At 43.9% G+C, this 24,431-nt stretch overlaps 2 protein-coding genes across 14 annotated transcripts in view; both read right to left on the bottom strand.

The window, feature by feature from the left end:
* Ank3 (ankyrin 3) overlaps positions 1-24,431 on the bottom strand; it is a 150,364-nt gene that overhangs the window by 28,572 nt on the left and 97,361 nt on the right. For 12 of the 13 annotated variants that reach the window (XM_035450605.1, XM_035450601.1, XM_035450599.1 and 9 more), the window contains 7 exons: positions 20,085-20,296; positions 18,247-18,454; positions 16,775-16,871; positions 16,094-16,322; positions 15,342-15,467; positions 14,065-14,187; positions 12,319-12,400 (listed from right to left, as the gene is read on the bottom strand). In XM_035450605.1, the coding sequence (XP_035306496.1) occupies positions 12,319-12,400; positions 14,065-14,187; positions 15,342-15,467; positions 16,094-16,322; positions 16,775-16,871; positions 18,247-18,454; positions 20,085-20,296 (1,077 nt within the window). The remainder of the gene's footprint in view (positions 1-12,318; positions 12,401-14,064; positions 14,188-15,341; positions 15,468-16,093; positions 16,323-16,774; positions 16,872-18,246; positions 18,455-20,084; positions 20,297-24,431) is intronic. The other variant, XM_035450600.1, reaches the window with a different exon arrangement.
* On the bottom strand, positions 29-10,775 carry LOC118239462 (ankyrin-3-like). The gene is made up of 2 exons (XM_035450635.1): positions 10,757-10,775; positions 29-8,281 (listed from the first exon to the last, which is right to left on the bottom strand). Exons 1-2 carry the CDS (start codon positions 10,773-10,775, stop codon positions 540-542), a joined length of 7,761 nt encoding a protein of 2,586 aa, XP_035306526.1. The 3' UTR covers positions 29-539.

A 24,431-nucleotide genomic window follows, 5' to 3' on the forward strand; every position in this document is an offset into this window, starting at 1 on the left:
CTGGAAAATTGCTTTTCGAAGTACTCAGTTTTTTTTTTTTTTTTTTTTTACAGAGACTGAGACTAACACTGTGTACTTAGATGTGTCCTAGTCACCTACACAAACACTTCTTGTCTGTCACTCTCGTCAGGCCAAATGCCAGATTACATGGATGCTCGTAATGTAATGAGATTGAACATGCTGGCGAGCTGGCCGCTTTACAACGGTCACAGTATCGCGTTTGTGGCAACAACCATGATGGAATCTGAACATCTGCCTTGGCTCTGACAGAGTCATAATCCGTGAGCACATTAGAAAAGAAAATCTTTCACATCTTTGAATGACACCAGTGTAGCATGCTTCCCTAGCTCTCTACAGTGTAGCTGGATTGAAAGAGGAGAGAAGAGCATCTAGGAGAGCACAGACAGATGACAATGACAGAATGAGAAGCTACAGTTAAACCACTCCACAAGCAATCACGACAGGTCATGCACTAGGGTCTACGAGTTGGAAAGTGTTTACGGACTATGCTGTTTCTCCAGGTTGTGAGCAAAGAGCGCTCAAGAAACCTGACTGCCTTCGTTCTCACCAGTCCTTCTACTGCCGGCCTTTCCACTCTTTGCTTTTAAAGGTGTTGCCTCTGTTCTCTTATCTCTAGCAGACTTCGTGGTAACTGAAGGCTGGCCACCCCGGGAAGTCTCGGACAACGACGTGTTTCTTGAGGTACTCTCTTCCTCATCAGACAACTCCGACTGCATCTTTTTGTCTTCTTCAGTGAGGCGGTCCACAAGTTTTAGGGTCTCACCACTAATTCCCTTAAAATATTCAATGGGATGTTTACATACTGCCTTACGCTGACTTTCTCTAACTTTAACGGTGGTGGTTTTGGTGGTGGTGGTAGTGGTGGTGTTGGTGGTGGTGACGGTGACACAGGTGGATCTTACCTTTACTGGCAACTTGGATGGAGGCGGTTTGGCCTTGCCTTTCTCTGGCTGCCCTCGCTTTTGTGTGGCACATGCTTTTCTGACTGAAACTAGGTTCTCCCTGTATGTGTTTTTGACTGGAATTCGGGACTTGGCATCTACACATGAAGAAATAGGAAGGGTTCTGTTTTTCTCAGATGGACCAACCTGCCTCAGTTTACCTGCTTTACTGTCTGGTTTATGGTTTGACGGGAAGACATCTTTTGGTGCAGTGGCCTTTATGGGAAGCTTGGATTTCCGCCTAACCCCTATTGGTTCCTTCCGAGAATCTCTGATGCAGTGTCCTTGTGTCCCTGGACTCTTTCCTGAGCCTTTCACTGGATTAGCTTTCTCTGTGGTACGAGTGGGTGCAGCACATCCTGTCAGAACTACATGATTTGTAGTGTTATCTGTCTGTATAGTGGAAGAATCCAGATTATTGTTGTTATTGAAGTTATCTTTTTGAAAATCGTGTTTCTCTTGGGACCTAACGCCCACCTGGCTATTGGGTGCACTTGAGATAACTGTCATCATTTCGTTTTCTAACCCCTGGCAACTGGTCACCACAGCCTCTATCTTATCTGTCACTTCTCCAGAGCCTTCTTTCTTCATGGTCATGGTAGATGCGGAAATTCCCATTTTTATAGGCGTGCGTGACTTGGGGTCAACTTTTGAGGTATTAGCAGCAGCTGCTGACTTCTCCAGAGAGCCACTACAGGCTGCGCCTTCCTGACACTCTCCGATGGTCAGGATGCTGGGGTTGGGTTCAACTGTAGGTGCCTCTACATCTCTCTCTAGATTGTTGTCTACCGAGGTGTCCCCTGACTGTGGCTGTGGGGTGTCAGTGACCATACTGCTATCCCCTTCCCCCTGGGCCCCTGACTTCCCTTCAGGAGTATGCTCACCAATCTGGAAAAATTGGAGCCTCTCTTCCACAAAATCTCTCTTGCTCATGTCAATTGCACCACTGCGGGTCATCTCAAACATTTTCCCCTCATGAAATGGAAAGGGGTTAGGCTCGCTAGTTGGGGTACTCTCATCAGTTGGTGTTCTGGCCGGCGTTGTGTCAGGGGTGGTTGCCGGAGAGCGGTCGTCCACCGCCAGACCAAATGGCTTAGTGTCATCTTCCCGAGATTTACCGTCAAAAACTTCATTGTCCCCTCGGTTATTGGGCCAAGGGTCAAAATCTAGACCCTTGGTCGCTACTGTTTTAAAAGGAGTGGCGAATTCTTCATCAACTTTGTAACTGAAGTAAGTATCAGGAAACACCGATCTGTCTGGATGTCTGCCTTCCAGGGTGAAGAACTGGGCCCCTGACTTGGGATCGCTCTTCTCTGGGGTTCTATCCGATGAAGAGCTTTTGGAAGACGATGGCTTCTCTTCATCCAGTCCTACTTTCCCCTCCTCCTCAATAACTTCTAGTTTACTCTGACTGAAAGAGCGGTCGGCCGGCTTCAGGATGCCCTCTGTCCAGACGTCCTTCTTGGTGTCCACAGTTTGACTGGGGAGTTTAGAGTCACTCTCTGTTAGGCCATCATCCTCATCTTGTAGGTCATAGCCATCCAGAGAGTCAATCTCGGTGGCATCGGTGTCATGGGAAAACTCGGCCGTGGTTGCGATGGAACACTCAGTGACAGACTGGTCATTGTTTCCATTCTGAGCTGTTTCGTTCTGAGGGGAGTCAAGGCCAGACTCACTCTCTCTCCCATTACTCTCCACCTCTTTCTGGTTGGAAGCCTTCGTAGCAGCAGTTTTGGATTTGGCCATGTCTTTCTGTCCTTCATCAACTTCCTTTAACTTGAAGGTGTACTTTTTAACCGGGACTGGTTGATACATGGACTCATCATCATCGCTGGAGTCACTGGCATCAGCGCCAGGAGGGACCGGTGATGGGGGCTGCACTCGGATGACGGGTTCAGCCAACTGGTACTTGTCACACTCATCCTGAAGGTTGACCTCAATCATGTCAACCTCCCTTTCAGGGAGATACTGATGTTTCTTATCTGATTCCATCTGGTCAGCATCCAGAGGGGGAGGAGGAGGAAACTCAATATAGGCAACTCGGTTACATTTGGGTCTTTGGGTCGAGTCTCTGCTCACATCACGATCCGTTTCCCGCTCCACAGTCACCTGCTTTAGGGGGGCTGATTTGGGTTCCTCCGACTCCGACTCCTCAGAAACCTCGGGAATTGGGCTAGGTTGTCCCGGTATAAAAGCTATGAGGGAGTCTGGCGTCTTAGAGGTGAACTCATAACTCACTTCCTCTGAGCTGGGAGTTTCTGGGGTCAAAGGGCTCTTCCCAGAGCTGTCTAGAAAGGACACTTGCTCTAGAGTATCGTCTTCTGGACTGCCCTGGGGAGAAGGAGGCTGCTTTTGCTGTCTGGCTGTATAGAAGGTTCCCCTGGCTTCCTGCACTGTCTTACATTCCTGACTTATGATTTTTTTTACACCTCCTTGTTGGAGTTCCTTTTCATACTGTTTCCCCACTTGTACGAAGCTGACATAAACAGGTAAGGTTTTGATCTCTTTCCCTCCCTCTGTCTGGGCTAGTGGAGCAAGCTTCTCCAACCCCTCCATGGAACCGTGGTCGAACACATCACTAGAAGGAGAGTCCTTTCCTGGGCTAAACTCTAACGAATCGGGAGATCTGGTGGGAGAGGTCTCGGTTTCATCGAGAACTGGACAGAGGCCTACGTAACTCTGTTTGGAAACTTTGCTGATCTCAGAATAGGTAACTTTTTCATCATCTATGGAATTAAAGTGCTGATTCTCCACTATCTCTTTGCTCACACTTGACCGTGACACTTTTTGGGATAGTTCATGTTTTGGAAATGTTGACTGCTCACAAAACCCATCAGGAATGTTAGAAGGCAGCATCTTCCTCTCGTCTGCCACCCTGATGGGAATGTGAGATCCCACTGAGCTCTCGCTTTTCCTGGGAAGATGGTGGAGAGCGCTGCTGGGAGGACGGTCCCCTTCTTTAACAATATATTCCCTGTATAACACTTTCTTGGAGGGAGATTTTACACTCATTTCCTTAATTTCTGAGAGAGAGCCATTCGTTAACAATTTGTGTTCTCTCTCAGTCACACACATAAATTCATTCTTTGGATCAGCATTCTCGCTCTCGTCGGGGCGACCAGTATGACTCTCTCTGATATCGTGAACAAGCACATGCGACAGTTTCTCTCTCTGAGCCTCATTGTTACTGGCCCCAGAACTTTCCCATGTTCTAAAGACCTTTCTGTCCCATGGTCCCTTGGTTGCTAGGTCTGATGTCATGGGACAGGCTGAGTCTTCTTCAGCCTGCTGCTCAGGGAAGAACTCGGGCATTGCCTTACTTAGCATCTCAGTTCTGTGTCTTTTGGCATCATCGGGGCCAGATTCGTTCACAACAATGTCATTGTTTTTGGTATGCTCGACTTTGACTATGGTAACATCATTTTGCACTGGCCCTCTCTCCTCTGAGAGGTCTACGGCCTTCTGCTGTTTTTCTCTAGCAAAACCTGGGTGTGTGGGAAGCTTGTTTTCTTGAGTTTTCTTAACTGGGATTCGGGATGGGCCTTCCAGATTTTTCTCTTCCTGAGATGGGTCCTTACTTTTTGCACGGGTGCCTTGTTCAAATTTTAATCGTATGGAACTGAGTTTAGATTGTTTGAGCTGAAACCCAGACTGGGGCCCTTCTGGTCCCCTGCCCTGAGCAATGACAGTTCTTTTGGCTTCCTCTGTAGGCTGGCCATCCTCACTCTGTTGGGAAGGGACCCTCTTCTCTGGGCTGCTGGACCCACTGTGTGTCTTCCTGTCCTCAGCCTGAGGGACACCTTGTCCATCTTGACCACGCTGCCTGGCCTTAACCCATTCGTCATTGGATGCCAATAGTTCTGTTAACACCCTCTCGGGACTACTGCTGGTGGAACTCTGGGAAGAGCATTCTTTGCCATTTTTGGGGCGTGGCTTTTTCTCCGGGGACTGCAGTTCATCATTTAGCTTCTCGGTTTTGTCACGAAAAAACTGTGACACTTCAGTCAATTTCTCTTCAGCCTCCTTCACAGTCCTGTCCACCCTATCTTCATATATTAACTTTTCTCTACCTCTGTCTAGTCTGTCCTCAGACAAGTGCATCCACATGGCATGTTTTGGACCACTGACATTACCCGCATAGTGCAACACTGTCACTTTATCAAAATGCTCATCTTTAGACACTCTCCCTATACCATTTTCAGACACATCTTTATAGATTTTGGAGAGGATTTCTTTCTGGGGGGCAGTGGCTACTTTATCTCTGGAGCGCTTATCAGACCTCTGTAACTGTGAGCTAGGGGGTCCTACAGGGTCTGTCACCGACTCCTCGGTATCAGAGTGAGAAACATCTAACTTCTCTGACAGGAGCATTTTCTCAGCAAACCTGTAAGACTCCCCTCTTAGGTCTGACAACTCATCATCATGGTATTCTACGGAGTGCTGACTCAACAGCTTCAGTGTTTTATAAGAGTCATCGGATAGGAGCTGTGCGGAACTGGGGCGGCTATCTTCTTCTTGGGACACTGGAGTGTTTACTCTGGAAGATTCCAGATAAGAAGGCAAGGACTCTTCTGCTGCAAGTTCTTCTTCTTCTTGCTGACCCTGCTCCTCGGGGCAAGGAAAAGCATCGTGTTTCTCTGGCAGAAAATCTTTTAAGTTAATACTTCCCCGGGATAAGTCTTTCTGACACCCAGGTACTTCCTTCTCTGGGTGCTTTTTGGTCTCTCTAATAATGACTTCAGTGGGTTCAGCTTGGTTACCTTTTTCGATGTGGACTTCTATTATACGCTCCAGTTTGGGTTTCATTTGGTTGTCCTTCTCTGCGTGCTGGGCTGAGGTCTCAGCAGCAGACTTGGGGACATCTGGAGACATGGCCGACTTGTGTTCAAACAGCCCTGCCAGCTCTTTGGAAGGGTCTCGCCCAGACTGAAAGGCTTTCATGATGTCGTGGACTGACATGGTTTCCTCAATTCTTTCTGAGGCACACTCACTGCCGGGAGGGGAGTGATACACCATCCTGGTGGTTGTGGTGATATGAGTCTCCTCTTTGACACGCATGCCTTTACTTAAAACCCGACTGTGATCCTCTTCCTCACTACTGGCTTTCATTTGAAATGCTTTTACTTTTTCCTTAATGCTAGAGGTGGTAGGCTTTGGCTCCAACTCCATAAATGTAGCTGACGGTTTGGGGGACATAGGGTCCTCTGGCTGAGACTGGGGGATGTCACCAGTAGAGGGCTCATAGCTCCTGATCACATGGACCACTTCAGTCCTTGTCTCTGTGATGACGGGAGGGATGGGAACTTCATGAAAAAGTGGCTTAGGGCCTGTGCTCTCAGCACTTTGTGGTGCTGATGGTGTTTTCTCGCTTCTGGTTTCAAAGCCACTGTCGGACAAGGGACTTTTATCTTGGTCGTGTTGAGAAAAGTCATCAGGAGACTCTAAGATGGCATCTGATCCAAAGAAAGAGTCAGCCATCTTGCACAATTCCTTCTCGGAGGTGGAAGGCCTCATGGAGGCTGGCGGCATTTTGAGTTTATGCTCCTGCAAGGCCATGGCTGGCTTGAGAATCCTTTTCTGTCTCTCCTCTCCATCCTTCTTGGCATCTTCAAACTTGCACTTTAAGTTGGTCAATGAACTGCTCCCAATGTCATTGGTCAAGTAGTCAATGACTCGACTCAGGTTGGCCTTCCCATGCACTTTCTCAGGCGGTGATGGGGTGTGGCTGGCAGCAGCCTGCCTGGCTTCTTGTATTTCCTCAGAACTGAATTCTATCCAATCATCCTCTGGAGAATGTCCTTTGTCACTCTTTGGGGATTTAGGTGGCCCTTTGCTGTCAACACACACATCCTTTTTGAGGATCTCACTGACTTTCACTAAGTCTTCCTTCACTTTCTCGACAATTTTGAAAGGTTCTTCATCATCTATCCTCCCTTCTTTGGGAAGGTCCGGTTGGAATGGCTTTTCCTCAGGCACGTCTGTCTGCAGGATGGCGGTCATTCTCATGAGGTCCTCCTTCATTTCAGCCACGTCCTTTAAGATCTCCTGACTGGAAGATAAAGAAGATGGTGCCGACAGCTTAAGGGCAGAGGGTGTGAGGAACAGAGATGACTTAGCAGGAGATGAAGTTCGATTGAAATGGGGCTGGGGGCGTGTCTCCGTAGTCAATGTTTTAATGGGTGACAGCAAAGCCGCTGCCGATTTTGTGAGCGAATTAGAGTCTGGAAGTTTCTTCAATGCTGGTTCGGACAAAACATTGACTACCGAGTATACTGGCACTGTGATTATTGATGACGTTACGGATGAGGTAGTAGCAGATATTGAAGACCCGAGGGAGGTGTAGAGTGCACTTGCGGAGGGCGTTCTAAGAGACTGAAAAGCCGAGGGGGCTGCAGACACATAGGACCTGAGTGGGGAAAAGGGCATGGCTGTTGTGGTAGAGAGTGCTTTCTCCACCGTGTCAGTGGCTGCGCTCACCACTGAACTCACAGCATTTGTAGCTGTAGAAATTTTGTCCTGTAACGTGGCAGTGGCTTTGCATCCATTAATTAAAGCTGAAGATGAAGGGTACTTCAGAGGAGAAACAGACCCATTGACCAGCGCTACCTCTGCATGTCCAGACATCTGCTTTAAGGGGGAGGAGAGAGACGATGCCATCGTAGCTTTAGCTGATGAGATGACATCGGCTGCGGACTTAGTTGGAGATACCACTGACTTCAAAGGTGAAGAGATCAGCGGTGCTGCTGAGGTGATAATCGACTTAAATGGCAAGCTTGAGGAATACATAGTAATGTTTGATTTGGGGGAGGCGGGGGGTGTCATAGTAATGGATGACCTCTCTAAAAGAGACCCTGCGGTTGTCACAGGAGAAGTTCGAGAGGAAAAGGTTGAGGTGGGTGCCAGCCCCTTTAAGGGCGTAGCCTCGGTGGTGACTGTGGGAGCTCTCCCCAGGGTACCAGAGGCAACTTGGATATTGTATGGAGATGGTGACACCACTGTTTTTATTGGCGAAGAAATTGTCCGAAAAGATCTAATAGGAGATGCCACGTCACTAATGGATTTGACCGACGATGTAGTTGATGTGCCTAGTGTGGATTTGATTGGAGAAGGAGTCGAAACAGACCATATGGATTTTAACGGAGATGCTGATGGCGTGTTAGAGGAGGAGCTGGATAAGGAGGCAAAGCCTGACTTGGCCGGCCCGGGTACTGTGACTGGAGCTGTGGTCCAGGACTGGTAAGGTCTTGTAGAAAAGAATGGCTTGTATGAGTAAGTGGTGGGGAGGGATCTTGCTGTTCCTGAACTCCGTTCAACTGTTTCTTAAATTTTAAAATGAAAATCAAACACAAAAAAAAAAAATCAACAAAAATGGTTGAGAAACAGAGAAGAGACCAGAGAAAAAAAATTGGTCAGTAAACTTGGAAATATTGCAGAAGCAAGTACAATTGTTTGCATGATTTGGGATGGGAGAGGCAAAAAAGGAATGACTTGAAGCAAAAGAGGAAAAATAAACATGAATGGACACGAAGAATCTGAAGTTTAAAAAAAAAAAAGGCGAATGAGGTAAATTAGAATCAGAGCAAGAAATGGAATGGAACACAAGGAAAGCACATAGCAGCCATAGAGGCCAATGATGTAAAGGAGAAACACAGGCAAAGTACTGACAATGACAAAAATGAACACAATGGAAAACGGCCTCCTTACTTCCTATTGACTTTCTTGTGTGCTGGGTTAGAAATAGCAGCAGCCATTCTGTTTTGCCTGTATACATACACATGTTTGTTTTGTGCAACCACAGAAAGTGTTTTTAAGACTCTCAAATGTTTCCTCTGCTACAGCTTGTCCACCATAAGTTGCACCTAGTTAGAACCATTTCAATATGTGAATCCACACATTAAATATTTGAAACTTTTTTTTTTCTCTCTCTCCTTTTCAGAAAAACCACTCAAGCTTTATCATGCAGAGTTCAAAATAACTAGTAAGAGACAGGCAACTTGTGTGCAAATAGTGAAGCCACTGGATTTTTAAATCTGTTTCTTCCATGCAGGATTGGTTATGTTTCACACCCATAAAAAGCCAATAAGAGCAAGAAACTGCCTGAGTCAGAGCTGTCAACCCAAAACTTAAAACAAAGAAGAGGAATGTTTGCATCGATCCTTTTTTCCATGCAGTATATTCCTTTTGATGAGGGGGAGAAAAGAAAATGTGATATGAAATGAGTTTTAAAATGCATGTGTACATACACATATATGAAGGGGGAGGGAACAGAAAATATGGTTCATGGTTACCAGAGCAAGCAAAGCAACTGAAAATGTTTGATCATGCGGCGATTTATCATAACAAACAAGCCAATGAGGTAATACAGTTTCAAAGCAGTATTATGCATGGTATATATATAAATACATTTAAAAATACTTTTTCAAGAACACTTGGAAAGAAGAGTACACTTTTTCCATTAGAGGTGAAATCTTGGTACCTTTTGAGATTTTAGGAAACCTTGTGATACATCATTGAATATATCTGCAACAAAAGAACTCCATAGCTAGATTTTGCTTCATTATAAGGAGAACAAAATTTGTATCTTGACCCCCATTATCTGGTCTACCTTTTAACTCTCAAAAGGTATCGTGGGGGAAATTCAAAAAGCACAAATAAATTTTGAAGACCCCATATATCATGTACCTACAGCAGCGTAAGGTACAAACGTATATATTTATCAAATGCAAAGGTACCGATTCTGGTACTTTTCTAGAATATTCCTCATATTCTTGGTTACTCCAAACACAGCAACAGCCATGAGGAAAGATGGGTCCAATAATACCAACATTCCTCCCAAAACAGTCAAGAAACCCACATGTATGGAGAGTACACACTGGGGACAACAAATGCAAGCCTTCTCTACTTCAGTAACTCTTAAAGCCAGCTGGTCACAGGTTTGGAATGCCTGCCAAGGGCTAACTAAGGTTCCATGCCAGAGATGAGTACAGTCTTGGTCCAAAAAGACAACAGTTTACAGTAACACTGAGACGTGTGGCGGACGTGAGAACCTTTTTCATCATTTATGCTCTTCCTCAGACACCCAGGCCACTGCTACAATCCTCTCTCAGTGGATTAGCAGCTACTCTCACAAGGGTGAGGATTTCCATTCCTAGTGTCCCTTTAAAGGCAGATACTTAGAACATGCCTTTTTCTAGTGCTATGTTTTAGCCTTACTAAAGTGGAAGAGCTGAGGGAGCCTTACATAGTCATTAGTACTAATCTTAGTGCCTAACCTGTAGGGAAAGGCCATACTGTAGACACATGGCTTGATTCAACAGTTTGGGCTCAGTCTGTGCTACCAGAAACTGGGCAAGACTCTCTACTGCTAGGTTTAATTAAGAAAATAAGCTTTTTTTTTTCAGTGTGTGTGTGAATGCAGGTGCTGTGGAGGTCAGAAGAGGATGTTGGATCCCCCTGGAGCTGGAGTTATAGGCTATTGTAAGCTATCTGATGTGAGTCCTGAGAACTGAACTCGGGTCTTCTGCAAGAGCAGCAAGCACTCTTAACCACTTAGCCATCTCTTCAACCTTCACAAGATGGCTTTTGGAGTACATCTGTGATTTCTCACTTTGAAAGGAGCCACCAAATTACCACTTGGCTGAACATTGTACGTTTTAGTGACACCCAGTTAGTTCAGGACTCCCTTTGTGAGCTTGGCCAAGTCTGGACATCGGGCAGTTAACAACAAAGACCCTGGGCAGTAGGGCAAGGGGCAGAGGGATAGAGGAAAGTATAACTTGTTTAGAGTCTAGCACCTTCAGGGGCTTGGGACATTTCCCTTCTGTTCTCTTAGTCCCTTTTCATTCTGTTGGACATCTCTATGTGCCTTGTCACAAAACACTTCCCTTCTGTCAGAAGTCAGTGACAAGCTGAATAGCTCCAATACCAACCAACCCAACAGTCACACTTTTGTACATAAGGAGAACTCACTCAGCAAACACTAGGCCTTAGATTTCAGGTGTCCCAACAACTAGCACCTTGGAGACAGACTAAGGGAAATCTGCCTGTGATATCATGTCTCTGATGTAAAGCAGTTGCCCCAACAAGCCTGTCCAAGCCTAAGAATGATTGATACCTTAGGGCTCCCAATGACTACCCAGTGAGGGTCTCAAAAGAAAACAACATCCCAGAGTTACACCCAATTAACTTGAGTGAAAAACCAAATAGCTCCAGGCATGTCCCACTTCCCTGTTCTATGGCAACAATAATTAGCTTCAGACCTTTGGTTCTGGAGGGATAGAGATGTGTCTGCCAGAGGCGGAAAGTCAGGTCTGAGGGAGTGTGCTATCTACATTCCTCTTGTATTCCACATTTGGAATCTGAACACAAAACCTTTCCTAATGGAGTTAGAGTCAGGTACGCTATGCAAGTATTAGAGCCATTTCTGTCTTCTATGTCATATGGCCCATTGACCTCAGAAGAGGTGGAGGCGAACAAGACTGTGTGTGACATTTCCAAGCCTCTGGGAACCTAAGTGTGATCAATGATAAAGTACTTTCATCTAGATTTTCTTTAAGCCACAGCTTCTCCGTTGGTTACAGTGGCAGCAGGACCCAGTGTTGATCAAACAGGGTGCTGCTTTCTGTACTCACGTGTCCCTTTGGGGTGGGGCTAACTCTATGGTGACTATGGGATATGAACACTGCAACCACAAGGGAATGAAAGGTAGTCAGCAGAGAGAGAAAGGCAGAATATGACCAAATAAACTTAACAACCACCTTGTCAGACAGTTACGAGTAAACTCAAACAACCACTAGAACCAGAGTGCTTTCCTAGCCTAGTCCACAAACAGTAGTAGAAGTGAGTTCTTGAGAGTGGAGATGGGATAAGAAGTTCAGAGACTACTAGCACTACCCCTAGAAGAGAGTATATGAACCCAACAAAGGGAAAAGAGCTGGAAGCACTATGCCACAGTCTAGAACTGAGATGACAAAGTGACCTGGCAGTCCCCTATGCCACCACAAATATACAGAGGTAAATACACACTTTCCCCTTTGAGCACAGACTTAAAGGAACATGGGCACTTATCTCTGACCATATTACCAAAGTAAAATCAAGGTTTTAAAAGAAAAGAAAAAAACAGCTTACAAATAAAACAATTAGTGACTAGCTTCAAGAACAGAAATATTTTCAGCTATGACCTGGGGTACTTTCCAATGAGGTATGGAACATTGGATTTCATAATTGGGTTATGAAATTGACCCTGTAGGCAAATGTTATCTGTTTCCAAATGATATCAAAATTTAGTGTGTATATAGAAAAAATGTCTCTTCTTCTAAAAATCGACATAGATTAGTGAATGTGTTAGGAGACTCACTCATGCCAGGCTCAGTCAAGTAGCTGTAGCGCTTACGTAAAGCTAAAGATGCAAAGCTCTGACGTCTGTCCGCTTTCTCAGCCTGAAAAAATAAGAGAAGAAACCATTTCCACCTTCCCTGCGACACCTTTACACATTGAAACATTTCATTGGATGGGACGGTCAAGTCCTGTCCACCCTTAGGCATTATTTTTCCCTTGGGAGTCTGACCCCTGCCCTCAGCTCTCAACATAAACCACGATGTGGCAGGCTTTAAAAAGAGCACCCATACAGCAGACCAAAGGGGACTAGAAATGTTGAGCAGTGAGTTTCTACCAGTTTGTGATACTGAAAACTCACAGGTCAAAAAATAGGCTTGCTATGTGAGTACACTCAAGGAGAAACGATACATCCCAGGATCTACTGTGGGTACATAGTAGAGATGAGATTACAAACAGGTGGATGGCCTCATCAGCAGTTTTTCTACTTGAGCTGCTGTTGTTATTGACAGCTCATTATTGACAATTATTGTGGGTTCTTAGAAGTCCAATTATCACATAGCTTACAGAAATACACAGATAACTTAGGAAAAAACTCTTGCAAAACTGGGCAATGGCACTCTTAAAATATGGCTAAGAAAGGGCTGGATACATGGTTAAGTGTGGAATGCTGCTCTTGCAAAGGTCCTGATTTTTGGTTCCAGCACCCACATCAGGAAGCTCACAATCTCCCAGGGGGGAATGTCATGTTCTCTCCTGACCTCCAGGGTCACTGCGTTCATGTGTACACACCCACACAGAAACACATATACACGTAAATTAAAAAAAAAAGGAAAAATTTTTTTTAAATGGCCAAGATAAATTCTTTAGCTGGAATGGCAAAACATCTATCAGCAGTTGGTGAGAAAATACTTTACATAAAACATAGTTGATTGTATGACACAATTCCATATAATAACCAAGGTCTTGAGTTAGAAGTGACAACACAGCAGGTAGCCAGACGGCAGTGGGTACTAAAACACACCGGTGAAACTCAATCTTAAGCTTTTGCATGGCAATCTGTCATGTTTAAAGATGCTTAAATGACTCCAGGTTTGTCTTTAACTACTTTATTGTTTTTGCAGAATACACTGAAGCACACCTATGCTCATGGGAAGAGTGAGCCACTTTAAAGAAAAATAGCTAACTCTACCTCACATAGGCTAAGACGGACAATAGCATTTAGACTGTTCCCGAATTTGGGCCCCGCCGCCGCTGCAAGCTTTTCATACATATCCAGTATCTATTCTACCTCGGATAGAATAAAAGCAGAAGTGGTCTTATTACCTCATCATCTTGATCTGACTCTGTCTCCTTTTGGTCCCAAGATGCATTGCAGAGACAAGGAATATTATAATGGACAGCAGGGAAAAGAGTGTCAGGATATGAAAAGGACTGAGTTGGGAGCACACAAGGCAAGCTGGTTTAGAAAGCAAAGCAAATCAAAGGAAGCCAGTAAAAACAGTATCACGGGCCATAGACAGTCATTTCAAAGCATTAAGAGCTACAAACTACCAGCGGAAGCAATCAACAGAGGACTCTGTCATACAGACTTGTAAGAACAGGACAACACAGGAACAAGACGTCATCTACACACAGAGACTACACAACTGGAGTTTCAGGGGGGCTTTCCAAGTGACACAAAGCATTCCTTAGTGACATACCAAAGGCCCATTGCCTCAAGAACAGGGCGGGGGTGATGTGGAAATAAACCAGTTTTAAAAGATACCTTTTTATGTGCAGGTAGAGTAATATTTAAGTTGCAAACAGCTGTTTGGGGTAATCCCTTTGTTGTCTTCGGCTCTTTCAGGAAAGACAGACGGCCACAGGGCTCTTGGCTGGTGTCTCTAACCTAAAAGATTTTGGGTAACTGATGATTACACAAAGAGACTGATTCTTGTCTAAGGGTGAGACATATTTGTTTTATCAAGCATACAGAGGGAAAGGATGGTAACCCAGGATGAATCTGGAAATGTACCAGAGTCTCAGGTCCTGGCTTAAAAAATAGGATGGCCACCCACTTATCTCATGTGACAAGCCATTCTGGGCTATGTGCATTATCAGTTTTCCCACTGATTTAATTTAAAACTTCAGTATTTGAAACAGGGAACAGCAAATGGTGTGAGCCCCCTGACTCTGCCTGAACCCTCCCTGCCCATGTCCTGTCCCGGGAAACACAAATCAGAGTTACATAAATATGGTCCATTCTGCTCTAGGTTGTTTCATTTTACAAACACTTCTTTGAATTTTATATTTTGGTATGCTTTGAGACAGGAGCTCACTATGTAGAGCAGGCTGGCAAACTCACAAAGATCCATCTGCCTCTGCCTCCTGGAGTGTTAGAATAAAAGGTGTACATCACTATACTGGGTTCAATTTCTTTATATTTAAATTATATATATATATATATGTATGCAATGTTTTTAGTGTGTTTATCCCCTACATCAAAAAAATAATTGAATTATGAAATACAATGTAAAGAAAAATCAGTCTAACAGATCCCAAGTCAAACATTATAAACTTGGTCATTGAAATGGCAAAGACATTTACTCTCTATCAATCAAAAAGCAGCTTATTCCTCAATAACTTTTCTAAAGAAATAACATTAAGGATCTTCTCTCCTCCCCCATAAATTTAAAAGTAATTATATTGTATTGACAGCAGCATTTTTTTCTCACTTCCCCAAAACGTGAGAAAATGAAATCTGTGATGCTTCTGGAACTTTCACGTCCATACCTGGCTGAAACATTGGTTGTGAAAGACACACACACACACACACACACACACACACACACATATATATATATATATATGATGTTCATTTACCAATAATAAAGTTTTACTAACTTGAAAATTCACCCTGGTAGAACTAGAACAAAGTTTGACCTTGTTCTTAAGTCACATTTGGTGGGATAATTCAAACTAAATAAACCATTAAAAAAAAAAAAGGTTTATTCTCTTGGAACTTTAAAAATAATTGCAGAGTCGATATTAAAGATGATTTACCTTGATGGAAAATGGAAGTCTGTTTTCTTTGAAAGAATAGAAGTTAAAAACAAGCTGCTGAGCTCCTTTGGTAAGAGGGGCCAGGTTTCCATAGCAATCAACGAATATGGGCTTTCCTTCCAGAACCTTCCAAAGTAAAAGAAACACACAATCTAATGTTAACTTGACCTAAAAGAATTTTGAGAGTTTTAAGTCAAATAACATTCAAAGACTTACATAATCACATCACTATGAGAAAATTACTTCTTTGGGGTTGTTTGCTTTAAAAATGTCTGGGTGATTACACTCCAACAGTCATAATTAGTAGCTATTATTACAGACAGGTATACAACAGAATTATTTTTCTCTTCTAACAGTTTTAAACATGCCAGAGAAAATGCCTGCCATTGTTTCCTTATGTAGACTCAGATCTGTCATTTTTGGCTGGCCGATACTCACATGATCTCCAGGTTTGAAAAAGGAAAATTGTGGTACTGTTTGTAGAAAGTAACCACACACACACATTCAGATGGCCACAGGACAATGGAGAGTAGTTTAGATTCATTAGCATTGTGTCTTAACCAGCTGAGGTGAACTCAAAGCACTTAAATAATATGAGGATGAACCCATGTCAAAGCTTTAAAACAAAACATGAATATCTTTGATATTTCTATATATTTGATATTTCTATATTTCATATGATGCCATGGCCCCCAAATAAGCCCATATCTGAGGAATGCAGCAACAGACACTCATTCTTGTGACCCCAGTACCTCAATGTCTTTGCTCCTGGCCACCTCCTCGAAGTTCTCCTGCTGCTCCAGGGTTTTGTCCACCCTGTCGTCCGTCATGCAGAAGCATCGAAGGGAGGATTCCACTGGGTCATTTGTTTTGGCAAAAACAACAAACTTGGCCATGTAGGGGACACATATCAATTCTCTGTACAGTTGTGAGGCCAACCCTACAGTTTCTAAAACCTGGTGGCAGTCTGCAAGCCAAAATCTGAGAAAAACAAAACACAAAGTGGGAAAATGGAAAAATAAAACCCAATAATAACAAAAAAGTAAAATAAACCCCGAAGAACTCACAATGAAGAAAATCAGGGGCTGGGGGTATGACCCCCTGGGAGTGCAAATGTTTTTAGTGTGTTTATCCCCTACATCAAAAAAAATAATTGAATTATGAAATACAATGTAAAGAAAAATCAGTCTAACAGATCCCAAGTCAAACATTATAAACTTGGTCATTGAAATGGCAAAGACATTTACTCTCTATCAATCAAAAAGCAGCTTATTCCTCAATAACTTTTCTAAAGAAATAACATTAAGGATCTTCTCTCCTCCCCCATAAATTTAAAAGTAATTATATTGTATTGACAGCAGCATTTTTTTCTCACTTCCCCAAAACGTGAGAAAATGAAATCTGTGATGCTTCTGGAACTTTCACGTCCATACCTGGCTGAAACATTGGTTGTGAAAGACACACACTCCTTTATGAAGGTCAGAGGGGTGGTTCCTGTGATGTCTTCCCATTGAGCCGGCGAGGTGCCCCCTGGGAACAGCATGGACAGAGTGACTTTATCATTAAGTTCTCCCTGCAGACTAACTGTCCCATTGCCTTGCTGTTCTGGCAGCCACTGAGAGAGAGGCCAGCTATAGTGCTTTGGGTTCTGCCGTGCTATAAAGGTGACCGGCTCTGCTCTCCTTCATGGTCTTACCTGCTTACAGGGAGTTCATGGGAATTCACAAATACATATATATTATTTTCTCTCTGGATCACAAGGGGTAGTTTAAACTTGGGGTAATCTGTCACTGCAAAGACTTAGTAGTTTCGGGCATGCATGTGCTAGTGGGTGTGGGTGCATGAATGCCTTACCCACACGTGTCTACGGGCCAGAGGATGACATCAGGTGTCTTCCTTCATTGTCCACCTTATTTTTTGAAATAGGATCTTTCACTGAATTTGGAGCTCACTGATTCAACTAGGCTGGTCAGCCAGTGAGCTCAGAGATAGATCTGCCTGCCTTTCTCCTCCATCCCCTGTGCTGCAGTTACAGACAAGTGGGTCCTGTGGATCATTCTTACACAGCAGGCATTTCACTAACCAAGCCATCTCCCTAGCCTCTCAAATAGGTTTTGTTTATTTATTTATTTTTTTAAAGTGGGGTGGGAATTATCAAGAAAGTTTAGGAAGCTGCTCATTTTGTCCTTGACTGAAATATTACTTTTCCCTTTGTAGAAGGAAGAACTGGATATCAAAGAATAAGATGAATTTGACTTTGTTTATCTTTGACTTGATCTCAGTGACCAATCGGGAAATCAAGATTCAACTGATGTCTGGATTCTAAAGTTCTTTTTGTGTGTGCGTGTATGTGGTGTGTGTAGGTTCAGAACTTGTTAGATTCAGTTCTTCTACCATGTGGGTTCTGGGTATTGAACACAGGTTGTCAGGCTTGTCTGTAAGTGCTTTTACTTGCTAGCCATCTTTTGGTCTTGAGGTCTGGATTCTAAGTATTTAGAATGTGTTCTAAGGTCTGGGTGGCACTGATGAGCACAGCTGGGTGACACCAATGGCATCCTCAATACCTCCCATCAGGCCCCGAAAGAACTTCTCCCAGAGTTCATTCACTTCCCTTGTCCAAAGGATGCTGCTGGGTGATTACCTCTGTCATGGTTGCCAAGCAATTCCCTAAGCACCCCAGTTTGAGTCAATAACACCTCACCAATACGGAGAGTGCTTGATTACTAATACCGTAATATCAGGAAACAACCCTGAAGTTTAAATATTCCAGGAGCCCAGTTCCTGGTGGAAATTCTTCCCATTGAAAGGCCTGAAGAGAATAAATACATGACCTATCCCTTGTTTTCTACTCTTAAACCTTTGTCACAGCAGACAGATAGGAGTGACTACAGGGAAGGAACCAAACCTGTTATGCTACAGAGGAGACGAAGGTTGGGTGTGTTGTCCCCCTTGTACCCATTGGACACGCCTTCTCCTGAGGGTGGGGGCACCGGAATGGTCATGGTGATTGGCTTATGGAATTTCCTTCTCCTTGGTTCCACAGTGACAATTGGGCTAAATGTTGCTTTGTTTCCAAGAATCTTTTTCACAATCTCCTCTGGAACAGGCTGAGCCTACAGACAGGGAAAGAAAACAAAAACAAAACCTTAAGAGTAGACTAAAAAAAATTTTTTTAAGTCGGAAGATGTAGGTTTTTATTTATTTATTTATTTATTTATTTATTATTTATTGTTTTGTTTTTCTGAGATGGGGTTTCTCTGTGTAGCTCTGTAGACCAGGCTGTCCTCCTTAAACTCACAGAGATCCACCTGCCTCTGCCTCCTGAGTGCTACAATTAAAGGTGTGTGCCACCACCACCTGGCTCCAGAAGATGTAGTTTTTAACTGAGAATGGCACGAGGTCACCTTCCAAAAGAAATCCATATCTGTCTTTACCCTTTTTCTCACTGCTTCAGGAAGGCAGAGAAATGAAAAGACCCTAATGTGGGCAAGCAGTGGGTTTCCTGGGAGGAGGGGGGAGCTGACCATGCTGGCTTGCTGGGAGGAGAGAGAGCCGAATCTCAGAGCAAAAAGGAGGAAAGCAAGGGCAACCTCAGTATATGCTAATGCTGAGCAGGCTGCACCCCAAAGCCTCACAAAGTCACTTGGTACAAAAAAAAAAATGGAAAATGTGAGGCTCCAAGAGGTGAGGACCAATCTATAATTCAGCCTGGATGAATTCTAGTCAGCCAGACCTAACTTACTCCATTTGGTGTCTCCAAGGTCTGGTGAAGTGGTTCGGCATGAGGGTCAGGGGGTCAGGGGAAGGCAACCTTACTGACACTTATGGTTTGCAACTCAGAGTGTTTCAACTGCCTACAACACCCCCCCCACACACCCCCACACAACCCCTCAGAATGAGAGTCTAGCCTCACAAAGAATAGCTGATGCTCAGTTCAACTTTTGATCACTGCATTAACAGAAAAGATCATTTCATCATTTTCTGTTTATCTTCTGCAATAAAGAAAAACAAGTAGTTAAGGACTAAACTAACCGAATTGAGTAGATATAAGAAAGATCATTTTTGCCAAGATTTCTAAACCCAATCAAATTCTAACTGGTTTGGACAAAGCCCAGCATTTATGAAGTCCTTAAGCCCAAATGTGAGCACTTGCAAGTTTCAATGCAGCAGTGACGTGTTATAGGCCAAGCTCCAGATTCTGCTCTATACACAGAGACCAAGGACCTACAATGAGAAGGGGCATCTTCAAAACAAAACCAATGGAGACGATGCATATCAGTTGCAGAGGCCATCAGTGTGCTTTCTGCCTTATATTCTGAGACAAAGTCTTTCCCGGGATCTGGAGCTATCACTCAGTCAAGACTGACTGGGATTCTCCTATCTCCATTCTTCCGCCATCCCCGGTACATGCCACCACAGCTGGCTCTTTTTAAAGGGGACTGGGGATCAAACTCATGGTTCTCATGTTTGCCCAGGAAATATTTACCAACTGAGCCACCTCCCCAGCTCCAAGTGAGTCTTTTACATGGAACATTGCTAAGAATACATAGCCTTGTTTGACCAGTCAGTAAGCTAGCTTTACACTTAAACAGTTTCCATTTGACATAAGTCAATCATCCCTCAAACAGTCTCATTATCAATGTTACAAATGAGGAATTACTGGAAGGCTTCTGGAGCAAGTCATGCTCACCAGTTCTCTACATGTACAGAGGACATGGAAAGTCGATACTTGGCGATCAGTACCTGGAGACCCACTCGGATCCTTTTGGTTAAGGCACCCTCTGGGAAAGATGCCTGGACCAGGGGCACGGTGGTGCTGCTCAGAATCCCACCCTCAGGACCGATCTGGTTGCTTTCCTGCTTAATCCGGGAAACCACGGCAAAATACTGGGGGAAATCCTTCGTGATGATCCTGCAGATGCGCTTTGTCCCCAACTCTTCTGGGCTGTCAAGTTCTGGAAGACAGAAAGGACGAGAAGCTGTGAGCAGGCGCCTTTGCACAAAGCACCTTGACACCCACTTGTTTTAAAGCAATTTTAAAAATTATGGTTTTGACACAAGGTCTCATGTGGCCCAGGCTGACCTCAAACTCACTAGATAGCCAGGGATGAACTCGAATTTCTGATCCCTTCTGGTCCTCCTAATGCTACCTCCCAAGTGCTAGGATTACAGACATGTGCCATCCATTACATACAGTTTTCTGGGGGGCTGAGGATTGAACTCGGGCCTTCATGTATACTACACAAGCACTCTGACAGGTGAGTCATAGTCCCAGCCCAAGAAGGTAATTTTTAGAATGTGAATTGAATCTCTAAAACATGCACATTGATCACAGTTGCAAGGTCCCCCAAGACATTTCAGCTCATGTGTACTGTGTGATGCAGGAATCAGTTCACATACAGTGATCTTCTCAAATGTTTCCTTTGCAGCTTTTTGGAATGCACAGTATACCATGGTCATTGAGCTCACCCACCTTACTGTATAGTACACTTTGCTCCTAGCTACTCTAACTTTGTACCAATGCTCAACCTCTCCCCACTTCTCCCCAGCCTCTCCTACCCATCATTCTGCCCTCAGTTAGTACAAGACCAACTTTGTTACCTTCCATGTCTGTATGATCATGTAGTATTTGTCTTCAACTCCCAATCTTAATAGTTAGCTATCTTTCTACTTAATAGCTACAGCATATAAACACACACACACACACACACACACATACACACACACAATTTATACTCGTGTAGAGAAAACTACAGGAATCATAAAATATCAAGCTTTGCAAAGATATCATACAATTATTAATAAATTTTGCTGCTTGGGAGGAACAAACATCTTTAAACACTGGGATCTTGGTGGGTAGTGGTAGTGTACCTCTAGTTTGGGATTAGGGCAACTCTTCCTGCCCGAGACTGCAAATCCAGAGTTTTAGTAAAAGGCTGGGGGTGGGGATGAAGAAGGCTCCCTGGTTAAAAGTGCTTCCTGCTCTTCCAGAGGACTCTGGTCCAGTTCCTAGTGCCCACGTTAGGTAGCCCACAACTACCTGCATGTGTCTTTAACCAGGGAATCATCTTGTTGACTCAAGAGGGTATTTTATGTACAAAGGTGTGATGCTTTCCATGACAAAACCAGTAAACTTGAAAGAGGTACATTAGGAAAGTTAACAGTTCCAGCTGACATGAGGGTTGTTGTGCTAAACACCCACGCAGGCTGTGACTTCATAAGAGACACATGAGGGGACAATAGAAAAATGTTAGGAGTACGCAACTCCCTGAAGCTTGGAAATGGTCAATAAAATACAATGTTCAAATTCAACATTTCACATGGAATAATTAAAAAGCCTCTATCCATATCTCCATCAGCTGAAACTAAGCATCCTATTTTGAAGAACCAGAAAATGATGAGAGAATGTGTGCACTCCTATGATCACAGCTAGGTGTTGATGGCAATGATCTTCTGAGAATGTCATTGTGGGCTTGTGAGATGGTTCATTGCTGATGAACCTGCATCTGATTCCAGGAACCCACAGAAAGGAGAGAACCACCTCCTGAAAGGTGGTTCTTTGAACACCCCATGTGTGCCACAGCACCCACAATCCTCCCCCTATAATGAATAAAATTAAAATTGAAGAGAATTGGGAACCATCTACCCAAAATGAAATTAGTTGGACCTAGAAATCCTATTTTCTTACAGTTTTTTTGTAAGCATATGCAAAACTTCATTGCTTGAAAAATGAGCACTGGACAGCCATATGCCCACCAATAGGACATGCCCCTCACCCACATTCCACACAGCCTTGTGGGTGCACAGTAAGCTTTAGATTCACTGATCTACCAAGTGTTTACTGAAGGTCCACCATATACACGCCGCCATATACATACACAGGAATTCAAGTTCCCAATTACATGGAAGTTATAGTCTAATAGAGGAGAGGAATCCGAGGTGAGCAGAGAATGGGGGCAGGGAGGAGGGTCTCATTTGAATGCAGTGTCTGGAGTAGGTGGTATTAGAAGAGACGGTATGGAAGGGAAGAGCCCAAGAAGTGACCAACAGAGCAAGGAAGGAGAGAAGATGTAAGCCATATAACTAAGCATAAATCCCATTAGTAAAACCATTTTATTGGATCATGTTTGTCTATCTTTATGAGAAAGCTGTAGAAGGACACTAAAAGTTTAGCAATGGTTACGTCCCAGGGACAAGAGATACTACCGAGGGTAGGAAGAGATCCTACCTTTATCCCTTCATCCAGGAATGAAGGAGCCACTCACAAACTTCAGGAGGTGGACCACTGCTGCCTTCAGTGGTTACTGTTCCTATGAGCCTCACATTCTCCATACATTTCACTGTCCATCCCTGAGGACAGTTTTGCCTAGGCCTAAAATCAGGATTCATCCCAAATAAAAATAATAGATAACAGAATGCATCATTGCACAGGTAGATCAAAGGCATTCTACAGATCAACCCCTGAACACTGAGTTGGGGGATCAAACCAGTTGTCCACAATGGGAAATAAAATCTGGATCCCTCCCAGACAGAAAATAGAATTGAACTTTACTCTTGTTTGTTCTGGTGACATCGACTTCACCTCTACAAACCTAAACACTGGAGGAAGAAGATAAAGCAACATTGCACAGAATAGCAACCAAGAATCGGGAAAATACTGCAAGAGAGTATGCAACTGAGAGGCAAGCCGCCGTTCCCCCCTGCCCCCCCCAGTTTAGCTTATGCAAGAGAGTGAATTCCCAGAGTTCATAGCACCTGCAGCCACCTGAGAAAGTACAGATCATCTGTGTTGGACAGCTGTGTCACATCATCACCAACTAAGTGGATATCTTTTGCTTTGACCACCAATTTGTCATTAGGTTGTCCTGCCAAGTGGCTCAGCTGTTCATGAAGACTGTCTCAAAACTGCATTCAAACAGGTGAGTTTTTTCCTAATTCTGCCAAGAAGGACCTGTTGGTACTGAGAGTATGAGACCTGCTCAAGGGCATTCGGGACCCACTGGGGAGGTAGGTATATTTTGGGAGAGTGTTAACAATGCACATTTACTGTGTTTATATACACGTGTGTCTGTGTGTATTGGGTACATGGTAAGGATTTAATGTGTATCACATTCTGAGAACTAATGGACTAAAAACACCCTGCTACTTTGCTCAATGGAGGCACCTGGTTACACATCTAAATGCATATACATTTCAGATATAGCAAGCAAGTGCTTAATGGAAAGGGTATATTTGTCTCCTTTTTTGGAGACAGGGTCTCTCTAGATAGACCTGGCTGTCCTGGAATTCACTATAGACCAAGCTGGCTTTGAATGCACAAAGATATACCTGCCTCTACTTCCCACACCCAGCTGTTTGTTGTCTCATGTTAACTCAGGCTGGTCTCAAACTTGCTATATAGGCAAGAATAGCCTGGGACTCCTGATCTTCTTGAGAATATAAGCTTGAGCCACCACACAGAACAAGAGGCTGGTTTCTAATCTGTGTGCAAAGAAGGTTCCAGAAGCAGTTTGTCAATGGCCTGTAGCTTCTGATATCTTTCAGAATTAGCTAGGGCCTTGGGAGCCCTGCATTGTTCTCCCTCTACTTTAAATCTTTTATCAAATATTCTGGCCCCATTAAAATTTGCATATGGGTTGACTGTCAACATACACATTAATATATAAACCACACTTAGGGGAACACCCCCAAATTTGGTGATTTGAGAACTGTCACAGACAAATGGGAATATTCAGGGCCCCTTTAGGCACCACCTTTCAATAGGGTCACATCCACAGCCTGGAGGATTCAGATTTCCAGGCCACAGCATGACAAGACAGTAGAAACAAGATCTTTCCGAGTCTCTTCGTAACCATGTTATCCTGTGTTTTTGTGTTTAAAAAAAATGTGCAACTTGTCCCTCAAGAATCAAAAAGTCTAAGAGAAATGCAAACAAAACAAAAAACAACAAAAACCTATAACCAAAAACAAACAAAAATGAGTGATTATAGTGGTTTAGAGAAAGAACCGCAATCATTGAGAGCAGCCAGAAGAGAGAAGGGCTGCTAGATGGATACTAAGACACCACAGAAGAAAGCAAAGGATGGGGCC

The sequence above is a fragment of the Cricetulus griseus genome (assembly GCF_003668045.3).
Source record: "Cricetulus griseus strain 17A/GY chromosome 1 unlocalized genomic scaffold, alternate assembly CriGri-PICRH-1.0 chr1_0, whole genome shotgun sequence".
In the NCBI taxonomy this organism is placed as follows: domain Eukaryota; kingdom Metazoa; phylum Chordata; class Mammalia; order Rodentia; family Cricetidae; genus Cricetulus; species Cricetulus griseus.